General features: G+C 50.5%; 1 protein-coding gene across 3 annotated transcripts in view; it reads right to left on the reverse strand.

Annotated features, from left to right (window-relative positions):
- Window positions 1–26,345, reverse strand: part of KMT2A (lysine methyltransferase 2A) — a 46,576-nt gene that overhangs the window by 4,168 nt on the left and 16,063 nt on the right. Inside the window, exons 5-35 of one of the 3 annotated variants that reach the window (XM_063355228.1) lie at window positions 26,022–26,256; window positions 25,421–25,485; window positions 24,518–24,889; window positions 24,042–24,115; window positions 23,292–23,420; window positions 22,325–22,438; window positions 21,010–21,156; window positions 20,692–20,784; window positions 19,769–19,889; window positions 18,877–18,990; window positions 18,363–18,547; window positions 17,643–17,816; window positions 16,761–16,871; window positions 16,442–16,515; window positions 15,747–15,940; window positions 15,257–15,363; window positions 14,983–15,120; window positions 13,629–13,787; window positions 13,229–13,346; window positions 13,069–13,147; window positions 12,652–12,812; window positions 10,162–10,347; window positions 5,225–9,536; window positions 3,890–3,970; window positions 3,297–3,361; window positions 2,732–2,902; window positions 2,068–2,142; window positions 1,599–1,773; window positions 1,096–1,203; window positions 584–667; window positions 62–191 (exon numbers count right to left, since the gene is read on the reverse strand). In XM_063355228.1, the coding sequence (XP_063211298.1) occupies window positions 62–191; window positions 584–667; window positions 1,096–1,203; window positions 1,599–1,773; window positions 2,068–2,142; window positions 2,732–2,902; window positions 3,297–3,361; window positions 3,890–3,970; window positions 5,225–9,536; window positions 10,162–10,347; window positions 12,652–12,812; window positions 13,069–13,147; window positions 13,229–13,346; window positions 13,629–13,787; window positions 14,983–15,120; window positions 15,257–15,363; window positions 15,747–15,940; window positions 16,442–16,515; window positions 16,761–16,871; window positions 17,643–17,816; window positions 18,363–18,547; window positions 18,877–18,990; window positions 19,769–19,889; window positions 20,692–20,784; window positions 21,010–21,156; window positions 22,325–22,438; window positions 23,292–23,420; window positions 24,042–24,115; window positions 24,518–24,889; window positions 25,421–25,485; window positions 26,022–26,256 (8,351 nt within the window). Of the gene's footprint in view, window positions 1–61; window positions 192–583; window positions 668–1,095; window positions 1,204–1,598; window positions 1,774–2,067; window positions 2,143–2,731; window positions 2,903–3,296; window positions 3,362–3,889; window positions 3,971–5,224; window positions 9,537–10,161; window positions 10,348–12,651; window positions 12,813–13,068; window positions 13,148–13,228; window positions 13,347–13,628; window positions 13,788–14,982; window positions 15,121–15,256; window positions 15,364–15,746; window positions 15,941–16,441; window positions 16,516–16,760; window positions 16,872–17,642; window positions 17,817–18,362; window positions 18,548–18,876; window positions 18,991–19,768; window positions 19,890–20,691; window positions 20,788–21,009; window positions 21,157–22,324; window positions 22,439–23,291; window positions 23,421–24,041; window positions 24,116–24,517; window positions 24,890–25,420; window positions 25,486–26,021; window positions 26,257–26,345 lie in introns of all 3 variants that reach the window. The other 2 variants (XM_063355227.1, XM_063355226.1) reach the window with 2 other exon arrangements.

The raw sequence follows: 26,345 nt of genomic DNA on the forward strand, positions 1-26,345 counted from the left end.
TCACAGCCACCTTACAGTCTCCCAAACTCTTTAAGAACTTCTACGAAAGCCCATAACTCACCTTACTGTCGTAGTATTTCTCTCGTTTGTCAGTGAGGATGGAGCGAATGACATTGCCTGAATATTCGATCACCATCTCACCTGCATCGATGTTCCTTTTGCAGAACAGACCCCGGCCGTGGATGGGAGACCTGAAAAAGCACCAAGATGGGCGAGTGTTTGAAAGGGTACAAGCACAACTGAGAAGCACAAGGTTGCCAACGCTGCAGAAGACAGGCTACTTCGTTACCAGGGTCACTGTGGCATCACTCCTCTCCTCTAATGCAACGCTAACAAGAGCGACACCGGATTTCTCCTGCCCGCTCCTGAGCGCGTGCCTCAGCTATCGCCAAGGCCCGCCAGCGAGGCCCCAGCACTCTGTGCGGAGGGTTGCTTCTGAATACACATCTTGGGTGGGGAGGAGGAGGAGGGAAAAACCCCAAACCTGCTTCTTCCCCTCAGTTTTGCAGTCTGACTTCATAGAAGTCTTCCAGTTTTCACCTCCCTCTGTCCCAGAGGCAGAGGTGCCGGAACAAAACCCTACCTGTAGACACCAACTGCCTCCTTGGAGGTCTTCTTCAAGTGTCGGAAGCGCATGGGCATCGGCAGATCCATACTAGTCGCCCTCCTAGAACAAAGAGACGCTGCTAAGTGATGCCCTTTATCGAAGAGTCTGGGCCGGGTATTACCTGGGAGACTTGCCAAGACAATAATTTAGACGCTGTGACACGCTACAGCCCACAGAGAACACCATCAAAATTAATGCAGTGGTTTTAGATCTATAAAAGATAACCTCCCCCCTCCTCTGCCCCGGTTCTCATCGGATCCTTTTACATTAGGAAGGAAAAGCAACACCCAAAGGAAGACTGGCCTGGTGGTCACCCTCGGCTGTCGGGTCTCTCGCTGCTGTGGGAGCCTCCCCTACAAGCGCCGCTGCGGGGTGGCTTTCACGTTTGAAACGCCACTAGGCACAGCCAGGCCCAGCTAGGCCTGAGCAGCTCGTTCTAACACCGCAGCTTTACTTTCCCCTTTGAACCGTTACACTCTGCTGCGTACCGGGCTGATTTCAGCTGTACTTCCTCCTCTTCCTCGTCATTTGGGTTGTATTCTGGCGGCTGCCGGTGTTTAGAAGCCAAGAAATTAAACATATCAAATGCCGATTTCCTGCAATTTAAAGAGACAAGAGGAAGTTTGTTCTACTGACTGCAAACAAACACGTGGTTGCCACAACAGCTCGAGACGTTTACTGCGTTGCACCTTCTCCCGCCTGTCCTCTCTTAAAGCCCTCCCTGCCTCCGGGTGACAGACGACCCCTTCTGAGAGCCGTGGATGAACGCGCCCGCCAGTACAGCTTTGTTAAACCCCACAAAGGTCACAACAAAGCGGCCCAGAGAAAGGCACAGTCTCAGAAGATGCACTGTAATTGATTTACAGGCGAAAGCTGCGAATATTTCTTTCTAACGGAGAGCTGCAGAGATTTGTTGCTTATGCCCTGCCGCGGAGCGAGTTAACGGAGCAAACGGGCCGTTAACCTTAAACGCGGCAAAGCTCACACTTGCCTCAGGTGGACTTCGGCCCTCGCAGAGCCGTGCGGGTTCAGAGGGGGTTCATTGGCCTCCTCCGGCTTATGAAATCTGAACTTGTAGTTGTGGCAGTGCTTTGCTCCGTACAGTTGCTCAATCAGGAACACAACGGTATCGTGGATGATCCCCAGCATCCTCAAACCATTCACACCTGGAACGAGACACAGCACACCAAAAAACCCAACTGCCAATGCAGCCTTGGAGCAGGAGGATACGGCAGCTTGCCAAAGACAACTCGTGTGCCAGCCTGCCATCGTCACAGAAGCAACTTCGTTCTACGTCAGAATTTCCAATCATTTCATCAGGCAGCAACTACCCTCCGTAAAGCAGGCAGCGGCTGCACGGACGCTCCCAAGACTCTGAACCCCAAGTCGCTCACAGAGAGACGCGTTGGCCCTCACGCGCTCAGAGGCGCAGCAGGAGGGAGTCTGGCAGCGGGCGTTACCTGCAAAGGACAGCTGCTTCAGGCGGGCATTGGAACGGGCTTCTTGGACCTTGTCGGTCAGCGACTTCCAGGCATCTGCAGTGGCACAAACAGAAGGCAACAGAGTGAACCAGGGTCCGAGCGCTGACTGCCGCAACAGGGCCCTGCTACAGCTCCTCTTTTCCCACATCTCATCAGGTTTCCGTGAAACAACACGCCATCGGCAGACTTCTAAGTGCGTGTGCAGTATGCTGTTTTCCAGCACGTGCTCACGTTTAAATGAACTAATATGAAGTCTGCATCCCTTTCATGGGCCGTGAATTAAGATCCTCGGATCTTCTGGCCCCTCCAAAATTCCCGTTGGCATAAAGGGAAGTGTGTTCAGCAAATGGTCTAGAGGAGAAGCCTAGATCCCCGCTGTCTGAGCCACACTGACTATTTCCTAAGTATGGTTCAAGACCATTGGTCAACTGGTAGAACAAAAGGGGACAATGACTAAAAAAACCAAAACAACCAACACCAAACTTTTTCAATGCAATCCAGACATTGCTAGGAACTAGGATTGTTCTAGGGCTGTAAATCAATTTAAGTCTATTAAAAAGCAAGTAACAGATCCTCAGAAGTCACGATTTTACTTCTAGCAAGGAAAGCTAAAACCAGTAAAAGCGAAACGCACAGTTCTCACCTTCAATGCTTTCTGCGCAGATTTGAAAACCGTCATCACTAGAGATCTCAAAAACCAAACCTTTTTTTGGTTTCTTCTCACCGAGACACTCTTTCCTCTTTTGTTCTTGCTGAAGCCAAAACATAAGTGGGGAGCTGAAAGTACTCTCCTCTTCCTCGACAGCTTTTGAGCCTGGGAAAGACGGAGGCCAGCATGAAGATGGAAACTGGGCAGAATGATGTTTTTTCCACTGGTCGCTCCACAAGTGGCAATGAATTACTACCTATTACTAACTTGCCGTTTGACCAGTAGATCTGTCCAAGAAAAAAATCTAGACAGTGTTGCAGTAAGAGTGTGAAATCTCAAGTGCTGAAATTTCCACAAGCTAAAAATAGAGACATCACTATTTGTCCAGTATCTATTCTTAGCAAACAAACCTTTCCTCCCTTCAGAGCAAGAATAACAGGACTATTAGCGCTGGGATCTTTCCTGAGAGAACGAGACACACAAAAATCCAAACTCCAAGGTACTCATTTCCCCGTCCAGAAGAATCCCAAGACTCGGGGCTTTTGAAGAAGTGACGTACCTGCATTTTCCTGCTCGTTTGTTGAGTTCTGCGTTGACTGAGACTCCGGGAGGACTGCCGTTTGCCTTGGGAGGGAAGGAAGGGAACGTGAAGAAAGATGGTTACCGACCCACCTCACTTCCTCACCAGCCCCCAGCACTCCCCTACAAACTCTGAGAACTAGGCGGGGGTACAAGACCCTTTTTCCACATCGAATGTTCCAACAGCAGTTCAACTGGGAACAAACACGCCAACAGATTCTACTAGGTGGCGTTTATTTTTGAGGCGTCCATCAGTCTGCGGGGAGCAGCCTGATTTAACGCAGTCCGTGACGGGTCCTTTGTACCAGCCCCCCAGTCACACAGCGTGTGCTGACGTATGATCAGCCAAAGCTCGATGAGCGGTTTGCTCTCGGCACGCAGCGAGCTCCCCACAGCTACGTGCAACTTCATTTGAAAAATGGCCCCATATTGTGGCTAAACGTAACCGCTCATTCCAGACTGAAGGCTCCCACGACAGCTGAACCAGCCAAGTAAGGCTTCTCGCATTCTCGGTATAACCTTCCTTGAGCTCAAGCGAGCAGAACCTGAGGGCAAGGCCTGCTCGATACTTACCCTGCAGCCTGGCCGCATTGTTTCTGCGATGGCTGATCTACGCTCGCCGCATCCTGCGTGTCTGCCTTCACAGCAGGAGGCCTGGAACAAAGAGATTTAGGGACATTCAAAATCCCTGCCCAAGCCACGTATGGCACAAAGGAGGCTGGAAAGCGGTGACAGATCCACCAGGAGCTGCCACCAGCGATTCCGCAGTTCAGCAGAACCACAGAAGTAGTAACAAGCGCTCCTGAGATACAGGGAGCGGGATCACACTGCCAGCACCGCGCCAGAATCAAGACTTGCACGTCACGAGGAAGGAGGAGCATGAGCCCGGGCGCCTGAGCAGCCGCGAGCTCAGGAGTCAGGAGGTGCATGGCGGAATGTGGCAGCAGCTACAGAAAACACTTACAGACTGAAACAACTTGGCAAGCGTCAGCAACGCAAAAAAGCTTTTTTAAAAGGTTAAACTGTCTAAAGAGTTTGGGCTGGAGAGTTTAAGAACCAGACCTACTAGGAGACATTAAGACGATGACGGCATTACACAAGTGATGTGCGGTATTTCTCAGTTACCACGAGCTGGACGTTACTGTCTGTCGGCATCCGCAATCGCTTTGCAGAGCTCTCTCCGGCAGCCAGAACGGGTAATTGCTGGCAGGGTGAGACTGAGACACAGCTATGGACTACTTGGAGAAAACCATCCAGTTTTGCACGCAGAACACAGAGCAGCAGCTCTTACTCTCTCTACAGATGCACGCTGCAAAGAGTCCGCTCAAGCGTCACTAAGGCCTGGGGAGCAATCCTCTACTGCGGAAGCAGAGAGCGAGTCTCCCTGTTCTGCCAGTTCCTCCCCACTCCCTCTTGCCTGGGGGGATAAAGAGTGGGGAGAGGGGCAGGAAGAACCAACTGCAGACTGGAGAGATGCCGAGCTCACAGAAACTGTTAGTTTAAGCTCTGTAATCAGAATGACCAAGGCAACACCGTAACCGTGTCACTTTGGTGCCCGGGACACTGCTGGTACTACAATTAAAACTTCTAGAGCGCTTACTCGCCTGAACAACATAAAGGAAGAGAACCCATCGCCCTTTTGAGTGCCATTTGCTCTACTGCTACCTCTAAACCACTCTCTAGTTTGCCAGAGCTGTCAGTGATGAATAAAGTCCTCAAAGCCTCGGTTTTCCATCCTTCCCTTAAGAGAGGTCAAAGTTCTAGGAACTCTTTTAGAGAGATTTGCTTCCTGGCGGCAGCTGGGGTTTTTACCTTAGAACTTATCATTCAAGAGGAAAATTTGCTGTAAAACTAGCATTATATTGTTACAAAACCTCAGGGACGAGCAAAATCAAACACTCCTCTTACCCTGCAGCTGAGGCCTGGGGTGCAGCGGTGGCCCCTCTCTCAGGAACCTGTGCTTCAGAGGAACCGGTCCACGCATGAGAAGTTTTGTGCTTCTTCCCGTTCCCCTTGTCTAGCGATGGCTGGATGCGTTTGATTTTCGGCTTCATTTTCGCGGGGCCCAGCACGGAGCTAGTGGCTGACTGCTGACCCGATGACGGGGAGCCCCCGGGAGATGCCGAGCTGGCGTGCATCACCGAGGAGGAAGCCTTGGTTTGTTCCAGCCCGGTATTATTGGGAACGTCAACCAGCTGTGGAAAGCTCGACAACTGCGTGGTTGCCGAAGCCGTGCCAAGGTCCAGCTGGGAGGAAGCAACCCCGGTTTTGCTGGCCAAGAGTTGTGTCATGTGCTGGAGCTGGTAAGAGCCCTCTGGGTCAGCAGACGAGGGAGCAACCGTCATGCCCATCGTCTGAGCTGAAGGCAGAACACAAATGCTGGACGCGGCCGTCATTGCTGCCGTAGACGGAGTCTGGGATGCTCCCAGTTGCGAGAACATCCCAGAACTTGGCGGTAAAGTCATGTGCTGCTCCTGAAGCCCAAGGCTCTGCTGACTGGCTTTGATCAGGAGGTTGCTTATTGAGCCGAGGTCCCCTAATAATCCAGGGCTAGTTAACGTTACCGAACTTTGTCCCAAAACGTGACTGGGAACCGACCCACCGGTAGTAGGGGCTGCTGTGGCCTGCATGGAGACGACGTTCAGCACCGAGGAGCTCGATGCCAGCCCTGACACGGGCCCTGCTGGGAGGTGACCGGCATCTGGCCCGATAACACTGGGAGACGTGCCCACTGCGGTAGCGGTCCCACCTTGCGGGAGCAAAGATGTTTGCTCAAAATACATGACCCCGGACTTGGACCTTTTGATAATATTGGGGACGGTTCTATGGGAGGTTGAATTCGCAATGGTTCCCAAATCCAACGGGTGGTTGGAAATCTGGGAAGGAGCAAAATTAATTAAGGTCATGTTGGAGACCATATCGGGAGGAGCAATAGCAGAAGGGGTTCCAGAGGGAGCCAGCTTCTTGTTCTTCCGCGACTGCAGACGAGAGATGGGCCGTTTCTTGCCCAGGGCAGCAGCTGGGGTAGAAGAGGTGGAACCAAGGTCTGTCCTCTGACTGGCTTCAGACACCAAGAGCTGGGGATCCGGGGGCGGCTGCACACCGATGAGAAGACCTGGCGAAGGGCTGCTGATGTTTGGTGGGAAGCCAGTCTGGCCGGCTGTGGAGAAGGGATGGATGTGCTGGTGATGGGACATGGGCAGCAGCCCCTTGCTCGTGGGAGGGAACAACGACTGAGACGAGGGCAAGCTCGGATTTAACCCCGTGGTCAGCGTGAGCCCGCTGCCCATGGGCCCCAGCACCGAGGCGTTGGTCTCCATCACGCTCTGCGCAGAACTAACGGAGGGCGTTAACTGTATCTTTTGGGTAACGCCGTTGGGAAGCGTTTGGAGGACGTAGAGCGGCTGCATGTTTTGATTGACTACCAGCAGCTTTTCTGCGGCTGGCTTGAGGTGGGGCGGCGTTGTCTGCACCGCAGCGTTGGAGATCTGCGAGGGGCCGGGACTGTCCGTGGAGTTTGGCACGTACTTCTGGCTCTGGAGGGGAACGGTGGGCGACACCGGCACCTGGATACCCGGAGTCCCGCTGTTTCTCGTTAAATCCTGGTTGCTGCCGTGCCCCTGCTCGACGGGGCCGCAGGGCGGGCTGGCTATATGCTCTGCATCTATGTGACCCTGGATGAAGTGATCGGGAGTCATGTGGCCTTCGGGGCTCGGGTCTACTCCCGGACTCAGGAGAGCTGTATCACCTTCCCCCGAGGCAGACTTTTCTGTGACCGTCACTCTCTTTTCCCCAGACTCGGTGGAAGGCAAGGCAAGCATCGACCTCTCTCCTGAGGAGGAGAGGGAGGACTCCGAGATGACGGGGAGCCTGTTGTGATTCTGGCTGGGCACCGTCGGGCTGCGGGTGGTCAGAACAGAGAGATCGGAAGGAAGCTCCAGTGGCAATTCAAACTGCTCCTCCGCCGATATGGAGGAAGAGACGCTGCTGTCTACTGGCTCGGCGGTTGGCAGCTGCTGGGAGAACACCTCAAACAAACCCATATCCTTGCCACGGTTGCTGTCGAGACCTAAACCTTCTCCCAGCGTTAGGAGTTCAGATGAGGAGGACTCGGGACTTTCTCCCAACGCCTGCATGGACGGCGTGTTCTTCAGTACAAAGTCCATGATGTCGGACGGGAGGATGTTCCCGCAGTCATCGCTGTTGTTATTGTCCGAGTCGGATTTCAGAAGTTCTGTGTTAAAAGTGTCCAGCAAGTTCTTGTCAGAGGGCGTGCTCGCGTGAGCCCTGCGGCCCGTTTCCAGTGAGCTCAGCTGAGCTTCCAGTGAGTCCTGCCCTTGCGCTTTAACCCTGCTCACGGGATGGCAGTTATCAATCTTCGGGTCAGTTTTGTGGACAGTGGAGCTCTTGGTGACTTGGACTTTCTCTCCAGCTTCTTCACTTCTGTCGAGCTTCAAGTTCTCTGTTCCGTTTTCTTTACCACTCCTTTTTGTTACTTGACTGACTTTTCGTGTTGTTGCCGTGACACTGGTATCGCTTTCCGTTCCATCATCCACACCATCCAGCTGGGAGATTTTTGGAAGATCGCACTGCTCCTCCTCCCTGAACAAGTTATGGGATGCGAGCCTCTCCTCCGCGTTCGAGGAAACCACCGTTCTAGTGAAATTATAATAGTATAAGTCGTCCTCATCCGACGTGCTCAAGTCATCCGCACCGTCCACTTGTCCTTCCGCAGACCGCTTTCCTCGCTTCTTCCCAGTGGAGTTACTGTAGAAGGGGATGTCTTCCTCTCCGTAAGACCGCACGCCATACAGAGGAGTCAACCCAAAGAACATGTTGGACCTGGCCCGAGCGCTTCTCCGTGGATACCTGCGCTTGTAGGAGCCCTCTTCTTGAGCTTTAGCTCCATCCTGGAGCATCAAGTTGTTATCTTGAACAGGCAGATTTTCAAATGCATTAGTTTGAGACTCCTGTGCCGGTGCCTCGTTTGGGCTTTCCTGAACGCCGGGGTTCTCTTCTGGGCTCTCCGAAGTTGAGGAGGGCTCCGCCAAAGCGGCCAGTTCTGCTCCTGCAGACTGAGGGTCAGCATCACTTTCCTGCTGTGCGCTCTTAGACTGGTTTTCATTTTCCATCTTGAGAGGAGTCAGAGTGACTTTAACGGTGCGCTTCCTTGGTGCCTGCGATTCCTTAGAGGCCGCTTCCATCTGCGCTGCAGAACCTTTCGAGGGCCCCTGTGACGGCGGAGACTTCTCGCCAGCTTTTTCAGCAGGAGCATTATTACATAACCTCTGGCTGATCTGTTCAGTCGCCAAACCCTGATTACCAAATTCTGGTTTCAGGTTTCCCTCATCACTGCCTGCTGCCTGACTTGAATCTGTAACAGATTTCAGGGGATGCTTCTCCTTAAAGCTATCTTTCATTAACTTTTTCCCCTTTTGACGCCTGTCCCTGGGGGCAGACACCACCTGCTCGCTGGCTGCAGGAGATCTGCTGTTTACTCCAGCAGACTTCAGGGGCTTTGCATCCGTCTCCTCAGCCACAGTCGTTTTCTCTGGCTGTGCGGGTTCTGCATGCTGATCTCTGTCTTTCCTTGGGCCTCTCTGATGCAAAGGCGGGAAGGATATCGCTTCTTTGGACGAAAATGAGCCTGAACATTCTTGGAAGGTTCCCATTTTAACATTCATTTCTGCGCCCGATGAACCAGTTGGTTGAGTGGACATTTTGGAGTTTCCTCCAGAAGCAAAACTATGAGCTGAATAATCCGGCTCCTTTGAGGTGGGTGTTTTCATCTTCTCTCCCTTAGAAGGCGCACCTTTGGCTATCAAGTCTGAGCTGCTAGAATGTTTTCCTTCCGCAGACTGAGATGCGTCCAGCTGGTAAGTTTTACTGCCACTTGTAGCCGCCGTTTTCTGGGAGCCTGAACTGGCAGAGCAGCTTGGAACTGGGGCGCTCGGAGTCCCTGCGCTCGCCAATCCCACAAAGCGGTCAGTGCTTTTGATGCTGGGTTCGTGTTCTGAGGAGGAGCCCATGCTGGAAACCGAAGATCCGCTGTGCCTGGAGTAAGTGTTCCCAGCTCGCGTGGGGGAAATCATCCGGAGCTTTGAGTGCTGCTGTGACAAAGAGGAGGTGCTATGTCTCCTAGAACCAATGCTCTTCAGTCCGGAGGACAGCAAAGGATCTCCCACTGTCACTATTTCGTGGGTCACTGGGGTAGGACTTCCTGAGAAAACAAGGCAAGAAAGACCATCAAGTGATCTGAAGCCTTCACAACTAATGCACCCCCAATTCCTTCGTATAAGCCACAAAAATTAACAACCACAAAAGCCTTTCGGCCAAATAACATTAAGGTAATGACAATACTTGAGACAGGTATTAAAAATCTGATACCGTCAGTCGGTATTCAGCACGTGGAGCTGACAAGTTTGTATCTCGCGGTTCCATATCTCAACTTCAGAGGTGACTTTTCAACATCAGTTTGAAACAAAACATGACTCATTCATACAGAAATAGCAGCTGAATTACAATCCCAGATTTCCGACTCGCTCTGGAAAAATACCGACCGAGATGATTCAGTCCCTAACTCATCTTATTGCTCTTCTGCATCACTGCCATTGTATCGCCCAAACATCGCTTTCTTAATTTTTGTTCCAGTGGTACATTTCTTGACAGCCATCTCTACTGTATATTTTCAGAACTTTCCTTCCCTCAAACCTATTGCCATTTCACTGTTTTCTCTAGAAACACAACACTAAACACCACGTTCCAAATGAAGCCAAAAAAGACACAAACCAACCCCCAAAATATTTCCAAAACAAACAAAAAACCCATCCCCACAACCGAAATACCTGCAGAGGGTAACGGCCTGGAGCCGGGGGACCTCTGTGTGGACGGGTAACTGGGCGTCCTGATCCTGGGCCCCTTGGAGAGCACTGGGTAGTAGCAGGAGCCGGAGGTCTGAGAGTGCAAGGGACGATCTGGCGACGGCAGGTTTACAATCTCAGGTGTATTTCGGCTGTCCTTAGGTAAAGTTTCTGTTGTATAAAAGAGAAACAACAGTATAAGGCATCACTGAATCCTAAAAGCTATGCTCTGATTACGCACATAAGTCTACGGGGCCGGATGGGATTCACCCAAGAGTACTCAGGGAGCTGGCGGGAGAGCTCACCAATTTATCAGTTATCCATCATTTATCAACAATCCTGGTCAACAGGGCAGGTACCAGATGACTGGAGGGTGGCTAATGTGATGCCCATCTACAAGAAGGGTCGGCAGGAGGATCCAGGGAACTACAGGCCTGTCAGCCTGAACTCGGTACCAGGAAAGATCATGGAGAGGATCATCTTGAGTGAGCTCTCACGGCAAGTGCAGGGCAGCCAAGGGATCAGGGCCAGCCAGCACGGGTTTAGCAAAGGGAGGTCCTGCTTAACCAACCTGATCTCTTTCTATGACCATGTCACCCGCCTGCTGGATGCGGGGAAGGCTGTGGACGTTGTCTATCTGGACTTTGGTAAGGCCTTTGACACCGTCCCCCACAGCATTCTCCTGGAGAAGCTGGCGATCCATGGCATAGACAAGTGTACTCTTCGCTGGGTTAAAAACTGGCTGGATGGCCGTGCCCAGAGAGTTGGGACTAATAGGGTGGAATCCTCTTGACGGCTGCTCACCAGTGGTGTCCCTCAGGGCTCGGTCTTGGGGCCAGTTTTGTTTAATATCTTTATCAATGATCTGGATGAGGGGACTGAGTGCACCCTCAGTAAGTTCGCAGACAACACCAAACTAGGTGGGAGTGTTGATCTGCTCGAGGGTAGGAAGGCTCTGCAGAGGGACCTGGACAGGCTGGATCCATGGGCCAAGGCCAACTGTGTGAAGTTTAACAAGGCCAAGTGCCGGGTCCTGCATTTCGGTCACAACCACCCCAAGCAACGCTACAGGCTTGGGGCAGAGTGGCTGGAAAGCTGCCCAGCAGAAAAGCACCTGGGGGTGCCGGTGGACAGCCAGCTTAACATGAGCCAGCAGCGTGCCCAGGGGGCCAAGAAGGCCAACAGCATCCTGGCTTGTATCAGGAACAGCGTGGCCAGCAGGAGCAGGGAAGTGATGGTGCCTCTGTACTCGGCGCTGGTGAGGCCTCACCTCGAGCGCTGTGTTCAGCTCTGGGCCCCGCTGTACAAGAGGGACATTGAGGTGCTGGAGCGTGTCCAGAGGAGAGCGACCAGGCTGGGGAGGGGTCTGGAGACCAGGGCATGTGAGGAGAGGCTGAGGGAGCTGGGCATGTTTAGCTTGGAGAAGAGGGGGCTGAGGGGAGACCTCATTGCCCTCTACAGCTACCTGAAAGGAGGGTGCAGAGAGGTGGGGGTTGGCCTCTTCTCCCAGGTGAATAACGACAGGACCAGAGGAAATGGTCTGAAGTTGCGGCAGGGGAGGTTTAGATTAGGTATTAGGAAGAATGACTTTACTGAAAGAGTGGTCAGGCACTGGAACAGCCTGCCCAGGGAGGTGGTAGAGTCACCATCCCTAGAGGTATTTAAGAAACGTCTGGATGTGGCGCTTCAGGGCCTGCTCTAGTGGCAGAGACTGTAGGTTGTTTGGTTGGACTCCATGATCTCAAAGGTCCTTTCCAACCATGAAGACTCTATGATTCTATAAAGTATCTACGGCTATCGGGTTTCACTTGGGGAATCGGGATGTTTGTTAAACAAACACAGAGATTACTGCTTCTTTGCCATCAGATAACGGCTGGTTTCTTCTCCTAAGAACATTTTCAAATACTTGCAGCAATACAGTCACCCTCAGCTTACCCACAAAATTCCATTACATTTTAATAAAGCTTCAGATTTTATGTTGACAATGACAATTATTCTAAACGTTTAAAAAAATCATCCTCAGCCTCACCTTCTGGGAGCTGAAAAGGATAGGGTGGAAATTATTATTTTTTCCTAAAGTCATCTGTGGCTACAGAGAAAGCAACTTGGAAATACAGAAGCAGCGCGGTACTGCTGTTCAAGGCGGTAATTAACAACCCCCGTACTACATACCAACACTGGCACCTGAAGTACAATTGGAAGTTTCAGATCACTAGAATAGTCTCAGATCTGTAGACTAAAAAGCATGACTACAGTAGGTTTTGTTTGCCTCAAGTTTCCAAAGTTACCGGTACACTCAGGAGCTGAGCTCTTAAGCCTTAAGATGCTGTACCATAATTGGGAAGCCTGAAGAGGATTCCGGTCCAAATCGGTTTGAGAGGCGCAGGTCCTAGCTGCCACCTGGCTTTCTGGTGAGGAAGCACTACGGCAAAACCGGGTAGAGAATATGCCTTTAGAAAGTCCTTGCCAGATTACCTGTCAGGGGCACGGGGCTGTGGGCAATGGTTCTGTTGTCATCATGCTCCACAGTGCTGTTGATGTCCGGTTCGATGACCGGCGGTCGGCACTCCATGATCTTGCAGGTGTACACGCAGCGCTTCCTGGCATCAGTTGTGCTCCAGTACACCCTGGAGCACCTGGAGGAGAGTTCAAACGTCACACAGTGTGTTCGACAGTCCAGTAAACCTCAGCATTCCTCTCTGAAATTTTCAGTTTCCCAACATTTCACGGGACAAAGGCTTCCTGGCACAACCTGCTGCACACCCAGCTTAATCGCAAGATTCCTGAACGGCGTGTGAACACCACAGTCCCTTTTTACATCTGTTACTTCAGCCCTGGTTTGGCATCGAACATACTAAAAGACATCTAAATCATGAAACTGCTTATACTCACTGATAGCCGATGGGAAACAACTTGTCTTCACAGTCTGAGAGGTCATTCAGGATTCCTAAGCAGTCTATCGTCATCGAACCTGAGCAGGAGGACCAGAAAAGGTCTGTGAGGCAGATTCCAGCACCAAAGGTGGACCAAGCCTCCAGAGACCAGATCTTACCAATCATCATGTGGATGTTCTCCGGTTCCAAGCCACTAAGGAATTTTCTTCTCAAACTGATCCCTTCAAAGTCCACAAAAACTCTCCTAAGAACTTCAAACCCGTTCTCAGGCACCACCTGGAACAAGAACCCACAAAACTACCCATTAATTTTAAAGGAACCACCACGCGCACGCTCTGCAGTCTGTCTAACTCCATCCTCAGTTTGGTTTTTGAACCGCCACGTAGTGCCACTTGCCAAACTTCCCCGTGCCAGCTGTACCACTGACTTCTGTTTAACAGCACCGTGGTCTGGCCCTCGTTAGTAAGGGACGCACTCAACAGTAACTCCTACACACTGCTCGTAGTCACAGGGTAACCCCACCTTCAGGCGAGGCAGGGTGCGAAAGAGGAATCTCACCTCTCCCTTGATCAAGTCGCGATGCCTCTGGCAGTAAACTTTCTTATCGTCCAGAAAGACGCAGTTCTTGGCTCGCGAGCACATGAAGTGGTAGTTACTGGTACAGGAGGTAAGGCAGCAGCCTACTGTGGCGCCCGACTTCTGGCAGAACTCGCATCTCTATGAAAGAAAAAAAAATAGTTAAAAATTAATCCCTTCTAAATCCAGGCTACCATTAGTGTTGTCAGCTGGGTTTTTGGGCGCAGACAGGAGTTGAGAGTAATGCCTGCCCTCCCACGTCACTGCTGTAACGTTTCCCCACCCCGACTCACACACACAAGCGAGACACGGAGGAGGAGGTGAGAGAAGGATCCCTCACACGGAACAACTCTTGCATTTGCAGCCCGGTTCCTCCAGGCCTCAGACTTTCTTGCTCCTACTCCATACCCAAGCCACGTATTCGCAAGCTTCAAAAGGTGTATGTCAACTATTTCTGCTGCACAGAGCACGCCCCACGTGGGCAGCTCACTGCTGGCTAAGAGCAGTCCTATTCCACTGCTGCTGCTGTTTTAATACATATTTAGGACCAAATGGCACAGTATTAAACCAAAATTTGGACAGCCTAATTTCTAGTGATGCTTCCAGTCTCATTTCATTCTTCTGGAAAGTACACAACTACTTCACAACAGAAGATTATTTCATTTTCTGAGGCTGCTCAGGAGCCCAGAGAAAAGTCCACCATCGCTCTTTTTGCAGTGTTTTCCAGAGTAGCTACGTACAAGCCAGATCCCAAGATCCTCCATCTGCACTCAAACCGCTCCTTGATCAACACCTTGAACTGGACCATACTGCTTGCAATTTTTATTTGTGTTATACCTATATAAAATTTAACCTAGGTCAAAATATCAGGTACAGGCTCGCGCTCTCTCCTTTGAGTTCCTCTGCTCTCATTGGCTCAGACTGCAACAGAAGATCTGGGAAGTCCTTGTACTAGAGAGGCGCTGGGCTGTAACACAACATTTGGCCGCGCTTTACATATTCCATACGGTTTTTAAAACCAGGTTGTGACTACAGATGTGGCATCAACTGCCTAAGGTATAGTGCTGGCAAGCCAAGACCTTCTGAGAAAAACACGACTCCAATTCTCCCGTTACATTCCCTTTGGTCTCCACAGTATGTCCGAACTGAGCAGGGATCAAGGACATTTTCAAGTATCTGCAGTCAGGTCTATTGTATGTAGCGTAAAAAACCCCCCAAAAGCAAGGAGGGGACAGAGCAGAAAAGCTACACGCAAGGAATCCTTTAGCCGGGTTCCTGTCTTGGTTCTGTGTGAATCAGCGTGCGGTTTAGCAGAGCGTTCCTTACTGATACCCACCAGCTGCTTTCCCCTGATCACAGCCATGTGCACGTTCTTCAGAGAACCATCATCATCTTCAAACACCTCTGCTGACCATAACGCACAGTTCACATGCGTCCACTCGTTCTGGCCAATATAGAGGAGACGTCCAGCATCCTAAAGAGCGGAAGGACACATTCTTTTCAAAGGTTCCACGAGACACAACAGTCCCAAAAGCATCCAGCCTCTCCCCGGCGCCGAGGCTGTAGCGCTGCAGTACTGCTCAGCTCAGCTCCTATTGCCAGGGACTCACGTTAGCGCTGTCGTCGCCGTACTTCAGGCACAATGCGCACTGCCTGTTGTCTTCCACGTCCGGAGGTGGGTTCAGTTCAGGACTGTCCTCTCTGCTTCTGTCAGAGCCTTATGGTAAAAAGAGAGAACGCTGTTTGTTCTCCAAGCACAGGGAGGGAAAAACTCAGCTGAAAAGACCATCAGTAAGCAAGCAGGGCAGAAGGGCCAAACAGCAGCCCGGAGTTTTCAACAGGCAGCTTGTACAGCCAGGACAAGCACACATCAGCCGCACACATCAGCCGCACACAGCCCGCGCTCTGGAGGAAGAGCGGCAGGTGCCAGTGTGCTCCTGGGCCCGCGCTCAGCTCAGGAGCGTCTCATATGGAACAGCCTCTGAACGATTCCAGCTCACAGCGGTCTCCAAAGCCCTTCAGAGGCACACAGACCTCTCTCTGCTACAGAGGGAAGCACTCTGGGCCTGGGGCCAACAGTACCGCGATCTATTTTCTTACTTGAGATAGGCGGTGTCGGAGGATGCAGAGGCGTGGGTGAATCCGGCTCTCCGGGCCCTTTGGGTTTTGGAGCTGGAATGATTTTCTTCATCAGAGGGGGCTGTTCAGTGCGGCTGTTCTCTTCACGCTCCTGCCACTGAGCATAATTATGGTCAAGCGAAGGGGGCAGCACCGCATTCGGCAACATACCACTGCTGAAATGCAACAAGGAGTGCGCCATCAGACCTGGCCACGCCACAGGACCCGTGCTCTGCCTACCAGCACCACTGACATTCAACATGCAATAACAGCTCATCGAGTTAATTACAGTCCACACACGCTCTCAGCAACGGCTACGACCGCTCTCTTTCACTGCATGGTTTGTGATGCGGCCGCCTGTCTGTCTGCTCTGAGGGTAATGGCTGCAGAAGGAGGGCCACACCGAATGGGGGCAAGGAGGAGGAGGGGGAAGGAAGGACAGGACTGACAGCCAACACACAATATGCCCAGTTCTGAATGATGTTTTGGGTTTCTCTGCTTTAGAACAAGGAAGCGCATACAAAACCTGGGAATGGGATCACTGTTTAACCTCTTCCAAAAGAAAGACGAGAACACCAGCAAACCCACCCCCCACAAACAGGCTTCTCCTGATACTTTTTGCTTGGACAGCTGGCAAACAGCAGGGTGTCGCAGTCGGACACAGAACAATTACTTACTTGCTTGTTACTTTATTTGGCTCCCAAAATCTGGACTTTTTTACACTGAACCACGGAAAAACACGCTCCATTTGCTGAAGGAAAACAACACTCTGTTAGAAACGTTATACAACATACCCAAAACCTCAAAGACATTCGGCCAAGATCTACTGTAAATGCACAACTATAAGGTTTCATTAACATCAACAACTCCGACAACGTATTATTTTATTCCTGGAAATACCCAAGCAATGGTACACGGGATGGACCCTTTGGATTCCAACAGCAACAAGCAGTGGTGACACCAAGCAGATTTCAAAACAACGGTAGTGCAGCTCACCCGAATAAAGAAGGACTTGACCATGCTATTGGCTTTCTTAACTTCTGGCTGCCCTCCGTCAGAGTTAATGGCGGCTTGAATTATCTTCACAATATCATCACTAAAATCCAACTGGAAGAAAGCCACAACATTCCACATTAACAGGACAGTCTCTTGTACAGCTACACCCTCCGCTGATGTAAGGCATCAAGCGAGCATCCAGGTGACGAGAAGAACGAACCAGAGCATCGACTTCAAAGCACAAGAAGAAACAAGCCGCCCTGTGCGTTTGCCAGCTGTCTGGCAGAACTGCTGCACCCGTAACTGCTCACTTCTTCCTTCTACCAGGAGCTGGCTGCTGTCAGACCAGCTAAGTCAGCTGCCTCACAAGGACGCGGCCAAAATCTGGCAACAGCACCTTTGCAACACACATTCTTCCTCGAGGTTAGTGGTGCTGTAGGGAAAAAAAAGGATGCTCCCTACAAATAAAACTGCTTTGGTCCACAGAAGCATTTTGTATAAATACCCTGAAGATGCCAGCCCTCCGCCCGCGAATCCCCAGGTCCCAGAGAACTGACTGCCCTCGGTGATACCAGGCTTTCGTTAGAACGTGCACGCGAAGGAAGACCTTTCCTGTCGCCAGGAACGGACACATCTGACTACGAGCAGGAGCGGTTTAACCAAGTGTCACCGCTGGTGCAGGAGAGCCATACAACTGTGTAAACTGTGTGTCTTTGGGCCAACGTTAACACGAGTGCCAGCCAGAAGTATTTTTAGCAGCACGTTAACCTGTTTCCTTGTTCATAAAGAAAAGGCTTAAGCACGCTCAGTTATAAATACCACAGGCCATAAAGCAATTCCCAGGGTCTATTATTAGAGCGGAACACTAAAACTTTGACGTACCACAGAAGTGTAACCTCCTTGATCCATTTTTCTTTTCACTCCTTCCAGATCCAGAGGCTGCTGCTCCTCCTGTTTACTGACTTCTGTCAGGACAGGTGGGTCAGGACCTTCAGGGGAGCTTCTGGACGGGATACTCTCTTCCGTCTCGGGATTTAAATCAGGCGGCTTTGCTGCCTGTCAACATCAGCAAGCAGACAGAGTGGCTTTGGCTACTGATCATGACATTTATGGGCACAGAGACTCTCACTAACATGAAAGGAAGGAGACTCAAGTTCTGAATTCCTGTCCAAAGTGGAGGGACACAAATAGAAAGATCTGAACCAGCTTTCTGCTGCTGATCTGTTAGGCAGACGGCAGAGCAGAGCGATCACCTCCAAGGATCACACTCATTTGCAGAAGTCATATTTCTGAATATGTATTTCAAGACCAAGATTCTGTTCTTCTGTCAAGAAGGCACCTTCACCCCCACGGAGCCAAAACCTCCCATTTCTTCTAGCTTTACCCCGTTTTTTTCTTTTAGCCTCCCAAGTCGTATCACAGATACCCACTTGGTTTCCATGGGAATGAACCAAAGAAATAAAGCAAAACTCCCAGCCCGTGTTGTGCTAAGCAGGACACAGACACTGTTGCAGCGCGATGTGCAGCAACACCAGAGCTCAATCGAGCGCCAGGCGGTACTTCACGCCACAATGTGTTAGCAGGACGGAGGCTCCAGCTTACCTGTCTGTAGCGCAGCAAGTGGCTGGTAGTTCTAGAGTTCAGCAGGGCTGTTAAAACCTGCCTTAAGGAAACCTGCAGCTCCTTCTCCAGGGCCAGGCGCCACTCTGCAGGGTGCTGCTCCGTACAGTTAATGCAGGTGTACGCCACACTCTCGGGCAAGTTCGAGAGTATCTCATACATTTCATCTGGAGACAAAAAAAATAATTAATAACAATCTGAACTACTTTACCGAAGGATGGATACAGGGAAAAACCCCTACTCTGCACTTACTGTCTAACTGAAACACGTTTCGTGTAACAAAAGCATCTTGTGCGACTCACTGAGCGATACTGCATTTGCAGCAAGTCCTGAGCTTTCAGACGTCACTGATATTAGCACTGGTTACCTGTAGCCGTTTACAGGCATTTTTCAGGTAGGTTACAACAGGTGAGGGTGTGTAGAAAGGTCCAAAACTAGGTTAGTCTCCTCCCTGCCCCGCATTCTTAGGTACTGAGGAGATAAGGATTCGCCTTACCAGAAAGGTTTTCACATTTGGAGTGGACCCAGCGGTCGCATTTCCCGCACTGCATCATCTTGCTCTCATAGTCGTCATCATCATAGCACTTGTCACAAAGAGGACAAAAATTTCCTGCAGACAAGACATGATTTTTGTCAGAAGTTCAGCTGACACACACACCTTAAAGGCCAGGGGGTCACTTGCTGGTGTGCTAAGGAAGCAGCTCTCTGAAAAGTCCCACCGGTACGCTGCCAACGCCGTTACATCTACTTATACAACACTGCAAACGACGGCCGCAAAAATAACCTCTACACTCTGGAACGCCGTTACTGCGTGCCCGTGTTCTGGGGGTGGTGAGACTAACAAAATACTATCCGCAATTAGCTTCACGGAGTAAAATGAAAGGACAAAGACAACACACAAGCCAGAAATTAGGTGGAACGCTCAGGATTTTCTACCCTGTGATTTCTCCCCAGAGTGCCCTTCCTAGATTCAAAGGTGTCACATACGGTAACTAATGCAAGAAGGAACCACCACTTCACAATAGGAATTTTGTTGCTTTTAAGTCAGAAGTCTTTTAAAACGTCTTTTTCTCAACTGCTAATGGAAACCCTGGGCCAACAGGTGCGTAACAATTGCTTTACATGGCACAGCGCTTAAATTCTGGAAGCCTCAAAGTGACACTAAACCGGTGGTGACCTTTGTTAGCCTCTGCACAACCTCAGAGCTTGGCTTTCCTGCAGAAACCATCGCTTGTGCTCTCCTGCTGGCCCCCGACACCTGCTCTCGTTCCCATCCGTGCCGTGCCCAGCCCCCTGCCCCACCGCCCTCTGTCACTCCACGCCGCCGCTGCCTAACCCAACCCCAGCACCCCAGGAGGCTCCTGCTGTAAAGCCACAACTTGATGTACCTTTAGCAAAGAGTTTGGCACAATCGTGACACAGCGAGAAGTCGTGAGACCACTGCGCATCCCACCCTTTGCCTGGTGTTGTCGATCCACAGCTCTTGCAGCGGACACATTTGGTACAGATCTGGAAAAGGAACATGGCGGGCAAGAGTTACTCGCTTTTATCCAGTGGTTTCCGTGCTTTAGCCCCAACGATACGTTTCCTAGTCTGTATTATTTAATGAGCACAGAGAGCTTGTATGACAGCATAAAGAGTTTCAAATACCCAGACTTTCACTAAAAAGAAATGAGCTCCCTCCCTTTATGGTAAGAGGGTGATAACGCGACAAGAAAAAAATTAAAATAAATCCCAGTGTAGTTTTTCTGTCCTTTGAATTTGCACTCAAGAAATTATCACCCTTCCCTTCACCTAAACCAGCATGTGTAGTTGTGGCCTTTCTCCTGACCTAAGATATGAAGTCTTATTTTAAATTTTCCAACTCTGAGGAGACTGTAGCAGAAAGCACCTAAAAACTATCAGTACCGAATACACTACAGGCAAAGCTTTCGCACTTGTTTAGAACAAAAACGTGAAAGACGCAAAATAGCGATTAATCCAAATTGTCTCTCTACGCCGATATCAACTGGTGAGTTTGTTAGCAAGGTAAACGCTCCCATTCTAAAGAGCTGCTTACACGATCTGGGACTGCGATCAGAAGAATTACTACAACTAAATAAGGTGCAATCTCTTTAAAAAACCTGTTTGTTCAGAACCTTACCAACAGCCCACCTCGTTATCCATTTCCAAACGCACCTTCCAGCGCAGCAGGCACCCTGCCCAAAAAAGCTCAGTGACTGCAGCACAGGAGGGAACCGCAGAGCTCTGCCCACAGTGTTACGCTCAGTCCACAAGTGAATTACCCAAAAAAGAAGTCAAAGTCCCTCACCCAAACTTTCTTTTTCTTGGTGGGTTTTGTGGGGTAGTTTGGGCCCAGGCACTCGGGGTGATAGCTGTTTCGGCACTTGTTACACTCCAGCAACTGCTACGAGAATAAGGGGAAAAGCGTTGGAACAGAGTCCCGCGAAGGGACGCAAAATCCCGGACGTTTCCAGTTTGTGTTGGCTCGGGGCAAGAGGAGGAAGAAGCTGCCCCAAAGCAATCCAAGAGGCTTCTCCCCACCACAGCGGAGCCCCCGCGCGTCCCCGGTGCGCGCTGTCTGGCTGGGCTGCAGAGCAAGAGGGGTCTCCCGGGGGTTTGGGGGTACCTTGGTGGCCTGGTGCTGTCTCCCACAGACGTGGCAGAACTTGCAGCGACGGCAGCACCAGTTCTCCAGCTGGTCCTCCAGCGGCCGCTCGCTCTCCTCCAAGCAGAACTTGTGGAAGGGCTCGCAGCAGACCTGACAATACACAAACTGCAGGGGGGAGAGGGGGGTTTTAGCAAGTCAGAAGCTGCTCTGAAGTCCCCAGCCAGCCCCTCGCGCTCCGGACTACTGTGAATTCTGCTTTACAACTGACAGAACGAGGATCTCTAGTGGTATGTTTTAGGAGGGACACTGTGCACCTACTTCAGCTAACCCAGTACGTGCTGGTCTACCCAGACTGGGCATCTGGCAGCAGAGGGGAGTCTGGTACCTGTTATCTACGTGTTCTGAGCACTGGCAAAGGCCCATAGGGCTCCTCAGGATCCCCCTCCCTCCCTCCCTCGCTGTGGCACAAGCCGACCGCACCAGGAGAAGGACGTAGTGCAGAAGGAGGGGACACGCAGAGCGGAGAGAGACATCTCTCCCTCCCTTCAGCTTAGGTGGCCCATGTGAAAGCTCTTCTAATTCCTACGTGTTCCCTACGAGGCTGGTCATGCTAGAAAAGGAATTGTCCTGGAGGCAAGAGCACCGCCGGCTCAGAGGGGACAGAAGAACAGTCCGTCCCCTCGAGCAACCTGACTGCGAAGGGGATGGCTCCAGGCCCCACTGCACCTCCATGGTCCTCAAGGGAACCCATGACGCGTGCAGAACTTCACCCCCTTTTCCCCAGGTATTGTTCACCCATCACCACCAAGCCTTTTCTAGAGAGCTAACGTACGATGCCGAGAAGGCACCCATCTGGACCTGGAAACGCATTTAGCACATCCTAAGCCCGAATCCCGCTCTTTATATCCAGCACCAGCATCCTTCCAGTGATGTTTCAGTGATGGTTTGCAGCTCTTGGCAGATACAGACACACCTGGGAAAGCCCGTTAGCATCATCGGGCAGCCTTTTTCAATTTCCAGTTAAAGGAAAGCAAAGCCCCTGCTTTAGTCAGAGGTGGGATTCCAAATTAAGGGGAGATGCGGGTGCTGCCAAATAGCCTGTTCTTTATGTCTAACGCAGTTCAGCTCCGCAGTAAGCACCGCAGAAGTTTCCAAACTGATTTTAAATACCTTGCATTTTAGTATCTCGGGACTAATTTTAGCAAGGACAGATTTACAGGTATTATTTGAGTTCCTTCTGGATTAAGGCCATGATACTTTTAATTGATTTATTTCTTTTTGTAACAAGAGGGTGCTGCAACTAAGTCATCGACAGCAGAACACAATGCTTTACCTCCACATGTCCACTGCTGGCACAGAGAAAACAGACCACCCTGGGAGTAATAGGTACCGAGGTGACGATGCCTAACCCACCCATCTCCCAAACATTCTCCACTTCACAGTCCTCCTGAAAGCACAAAAGCAGACGTCACCATGCAGAATAAGGCAGTAAACATCAGTACACAGTGCTCGTATTGACCGCGGCTTTACACGTCCTGTGCCTGCAATTAAGCGCTCTCAAACGCGATCCCTTCAGCTTCTACCTGGCTCTGCTTTAGAGCGCGTATGGCAACAGTCACAGCTCAGCGCGGCTCTCGCCCAGAGCTCAACAATACGCTCGCCTCCCTGCTACGGAAAGCGCGCCTAAGGAACCAGACAGAGTTCTTCCACGAGTGCACAATTATTACTGAAAGTGAAACTGCAGAAGAATTAGACTTTATTAAAACTCCGTATTCGTATAAAACACTTATGAGATCTCACTATAGTCTCCAGTATCGACACTTATAGATGGACTGAAAAATTCTTAGGAAAATATTAATTTTTATTATTTCAACACTGTTGTTCAAAAAAGTACATGATTTATCAGTTGAAAACCCCAGATATACCCAAAATGTTGTGAATTACAAGTTACTAACATTTTCCCCAAATCTTGTTGGCTCAAGTTGTGGTAAGGTTTTATAGTTCCATCTTAATGGAATAATTCTTCATAAACCTCAAATTCTTGCTCATCCTCACACATTGACAGTTAAGGTTTTAAAGCTTTAAGTGTCTCTTCGTCCCGTACTCTAATTATAAGAGAAAAAAGGCATAACAAGCTTCTAAAAATCAAGCGAGTGACTTTAGGAAGGCTCCTGTTTGCGGTTCTCTGCACGGTACCAGACACCCAAACCGAGAAGCCACTGCCCGCGCTCCGCAGGGACTCTGGCTCCGGTCTCTACAGCCAGGCAACATTCAAATACTTAAAACAGTTTGTCCTCTACCTTGAAATCCACCCGGATTCTGTGGACTCCATCCGTGGGTGGCTTTTGCTTGGAACCGCTCCCGTTAGTCAGAGGGCTGAGCAGATTCAGCGTGCTGCTCTCGGGCTTGCTTATAGGAGGGGGCTTTTCCTGGTCAAGCAAAGGAGCCTGCGTTAATCCCAACCCCGAGCATTAAAACTTAACCAGCAGTTCTATTAACTCTCAGACAAAACCCCCAAACCGTCACACCATTAACCGGTGTGTAAAAGCTGCAAGCGAGCAACCCTTCCGCTAACCATTTCTTAAAAGCATTCCACACACAATTACATTTCTAATTCAATTTGCTGCGTTTTCCTCTAACATCGTGTTGTCAGCTCTCAGCAGAGCGCCAGCTTTTATTTTGCTGCAGTGGGCAACTCCGGGTGTAATTGGTCCCTACATACTTCGCTCTCACATTTAAATAAGATAATTTTTTTATTTTTTTTTCATACCAGAGTAGTTTCTGAGAGGAAGATAGTTCCCTATTTATGGGCAAGCTAGCAATTCCATCTCCCCCCACCATGGACACGCCTGAGGGAACATCCGAACCGAATCTCAGGCACGTGCCAGGTACTTTGGTACCCCCGTACTGCCACAAGGGAAAAGCTAACATCTTTAAGTACAGAACCAATAAATCCGCACAAGGGTTAAGTAATACAGCTCTACTTTCTAGACAGACAGAAGTCCCAGGTTCCTGAAACCTACTGACTGTGTACAAAAAGCAGTATTCACCTTTTCTTTTGGTTTCTGTTTCACAGGGAAAGTTGGACGGGGAGCAATTTTTTTCTGTTTGCTTTGTTCTGTGCCTAGGAAGGGGGGAAAAATTATGAGTATTTCAAGTAACTAAGAGCCACCTGCAGAGAAGAGAAGGGAAAAAAATCAGCTGGGTAAGGTGAGATGAATTTTAGACTATAATTTTTCCACCCTCTTGTGTGACTGCGCCGCACCAGCTTGAACAGTCTCCTTGCGGCGTGCCAAAGCTACACAACCAAAGGCCCAGTAAAGCCGTCCATCTTTCTCCCCACCCCAATATACACCGTAGTTCAATAAAAAGGAGGCCAAGTCTAAGCAGAATTTCCAAAATAATCTGCTGTAATTTCACCAGATCAGCAAGCATTTCTCAGTTTTAGAATCCAACAGCTTTTAGCAGTATTAATATTGTTACTTAGCACGACTCAAACCTATTGAGGATAAACAGTCCTGTTTACCTATTTCTGGCTGGGGAGTCTGCTTTTTCTTAGGCTCAGAAGCGGGAAGTTTGGGTGCTTCTTTTTTCAGAGGCGCTGAGCTGGGTGGCTGGGGCGGCGGTAGCGGGACGGGCTGTGTCGCCTGCTTCCCCGTCTTTCTGCTGCCAGGCGCCGGGAGCTGTTTGGGCTCCGGCGCTGGGACGGAGGGGTTCCCGTCCTCCTGCTTTTCCTCCACGGGCTTGCGGGCAGGCTCGCTGCTCTTCTTCACGGCGCTGTCTTCTCTCGACACGACAGGCTGAGGGGCTTGTTTCTGTCCCGAGTCCAGCTGGTTCTTTCCAGAATGACTTTCTTTCTTTTCGTTTGTCTTCGACTTCTTCTCTTTCTTTTTGGCAGCTGGGAAGAAGAAGCATCGATAAAGCAACATGGACAAAATGGTGTGACTTCCAATGATTTGCTGCTTTTTTAAAATCAGGAAGCAGACACTTTGATGTCAGAATTTTGTCATTCTGTTGTACAAAAGAAAAAACGGTACTCAAAAAAATAAAGAATTTTGTCGGTAAAATGAACGCCCTTGGCTTATGCTGCAACTTGTGTTCTGATACTTGGGCCCCTGCTCTGAGAGAGCCACGAGCCAGACCCTTCTGCAGCAAGGCAGATCCACAGCGTCACCGTGCCTCTGTACGGTGAAGCTCGGGGAGGCGGAGGCAGCCGCCCGAGCGCTGTCACTCCTCAGCCCCCGTGTCCCTCGGGAGCAGCAACCCTGCGAGAGAGGTTCCACCTGAGGGGCAGGCTCCCCCCTAACACCCGGCTGCAGCCTAAACCTTTTATAAGCCGGGTGGAGCCACAACGACAGCACAAAGAGCAAGATTTAAGCGATGAAAATTTCTCTCTTGTGCTAGACTCGGGCCAAGCCTCTTAGCTTACCTTTAGCTTGCTTCTGGAGATATGCTTTTGAAGGCATCCACTGTAGATTCTGACATTTCCTCATTCTAAAAAGAAAGAGCACGTTGTGAAATCAGAAGGAAAATGCAGCCGGTAAGAGGGCAGTCTGTAAGTATTCAACAGGAAAAGTTGAAAAAAACCCGTTATTGATACACCTGCTACCTTCTTCCAAGCAATCTTTTCTTCCCCGCCTCCCTTCTTCAGAGATACGTAAAAGAAACTTCTGATTTTCCTCTGTATTTTCCCTTTGCTTTTCCATACTCTGAACATAATCTTGAGGTTGACAGTACTGCTCAGGTAACAACACAGCCTCACTGGTAAATGCCCCATCTTAGTGGGCATTTCTAAGAAAATGCCCGTTTCTTAGATTGGAGAAGTTTCAGAACACTTCCAAGAGCTTGTAACGAGCACACCTCAAATCAGGGTCTTGACTCTTAAACTGATTACAATCCCCTGCTGAGATCCAGCCTCAGCCCAGGGCAAATTCACTCGGAGCCTGTGCTGTGGGGTAAATCCGCTGTTCCCCGTCCCGCCGTGTGGGCGTGCCTATCCCACCCCGCGCAGGGATTAGCCCAACACTTACTTGCAGCACTGCTTCTTGATGTTGCGCCCGCCGAACTTGGGTTTGTCCAGGCAGTTGGTGCAGACCCCGCAGTCCTCCGGAACCTGGCAGCCCGAGCACTGCCCACAGCGCCTGGAGCGTCGGCCCTTCTTCACCGGAGGCTCCTGCTGGGCCTTGTTTCTGGTCACCGGCTTAATTGGCTTGATAGGTGGAGCCAGAGGTTCGGCCTCTTCCGAGCCAGCTACAGACGACTTATCTATCAAAAAAAAAAAATTATTTCGAATGTGAATTCACTGATCTCAAAGAATGTTTCAGCGGCACCTACTTCGCTAAAGGAATATATTC

The sequence above is a fragment of the Chroicocephalus ridibundus genome, chromosome 18 (genome assembly GCF_963924245.1).
Source record: "Chroicocephalus ridibundus chromosome 18, bChrRid1.1, whole genome shotgun sequence".
Lineage (NCBI taxonomy): Eukaryota > Metazoa > Chordata > Aves > Charadriiformes > Laridae > Chroicocephalus > Chroicocephalus ridibundus.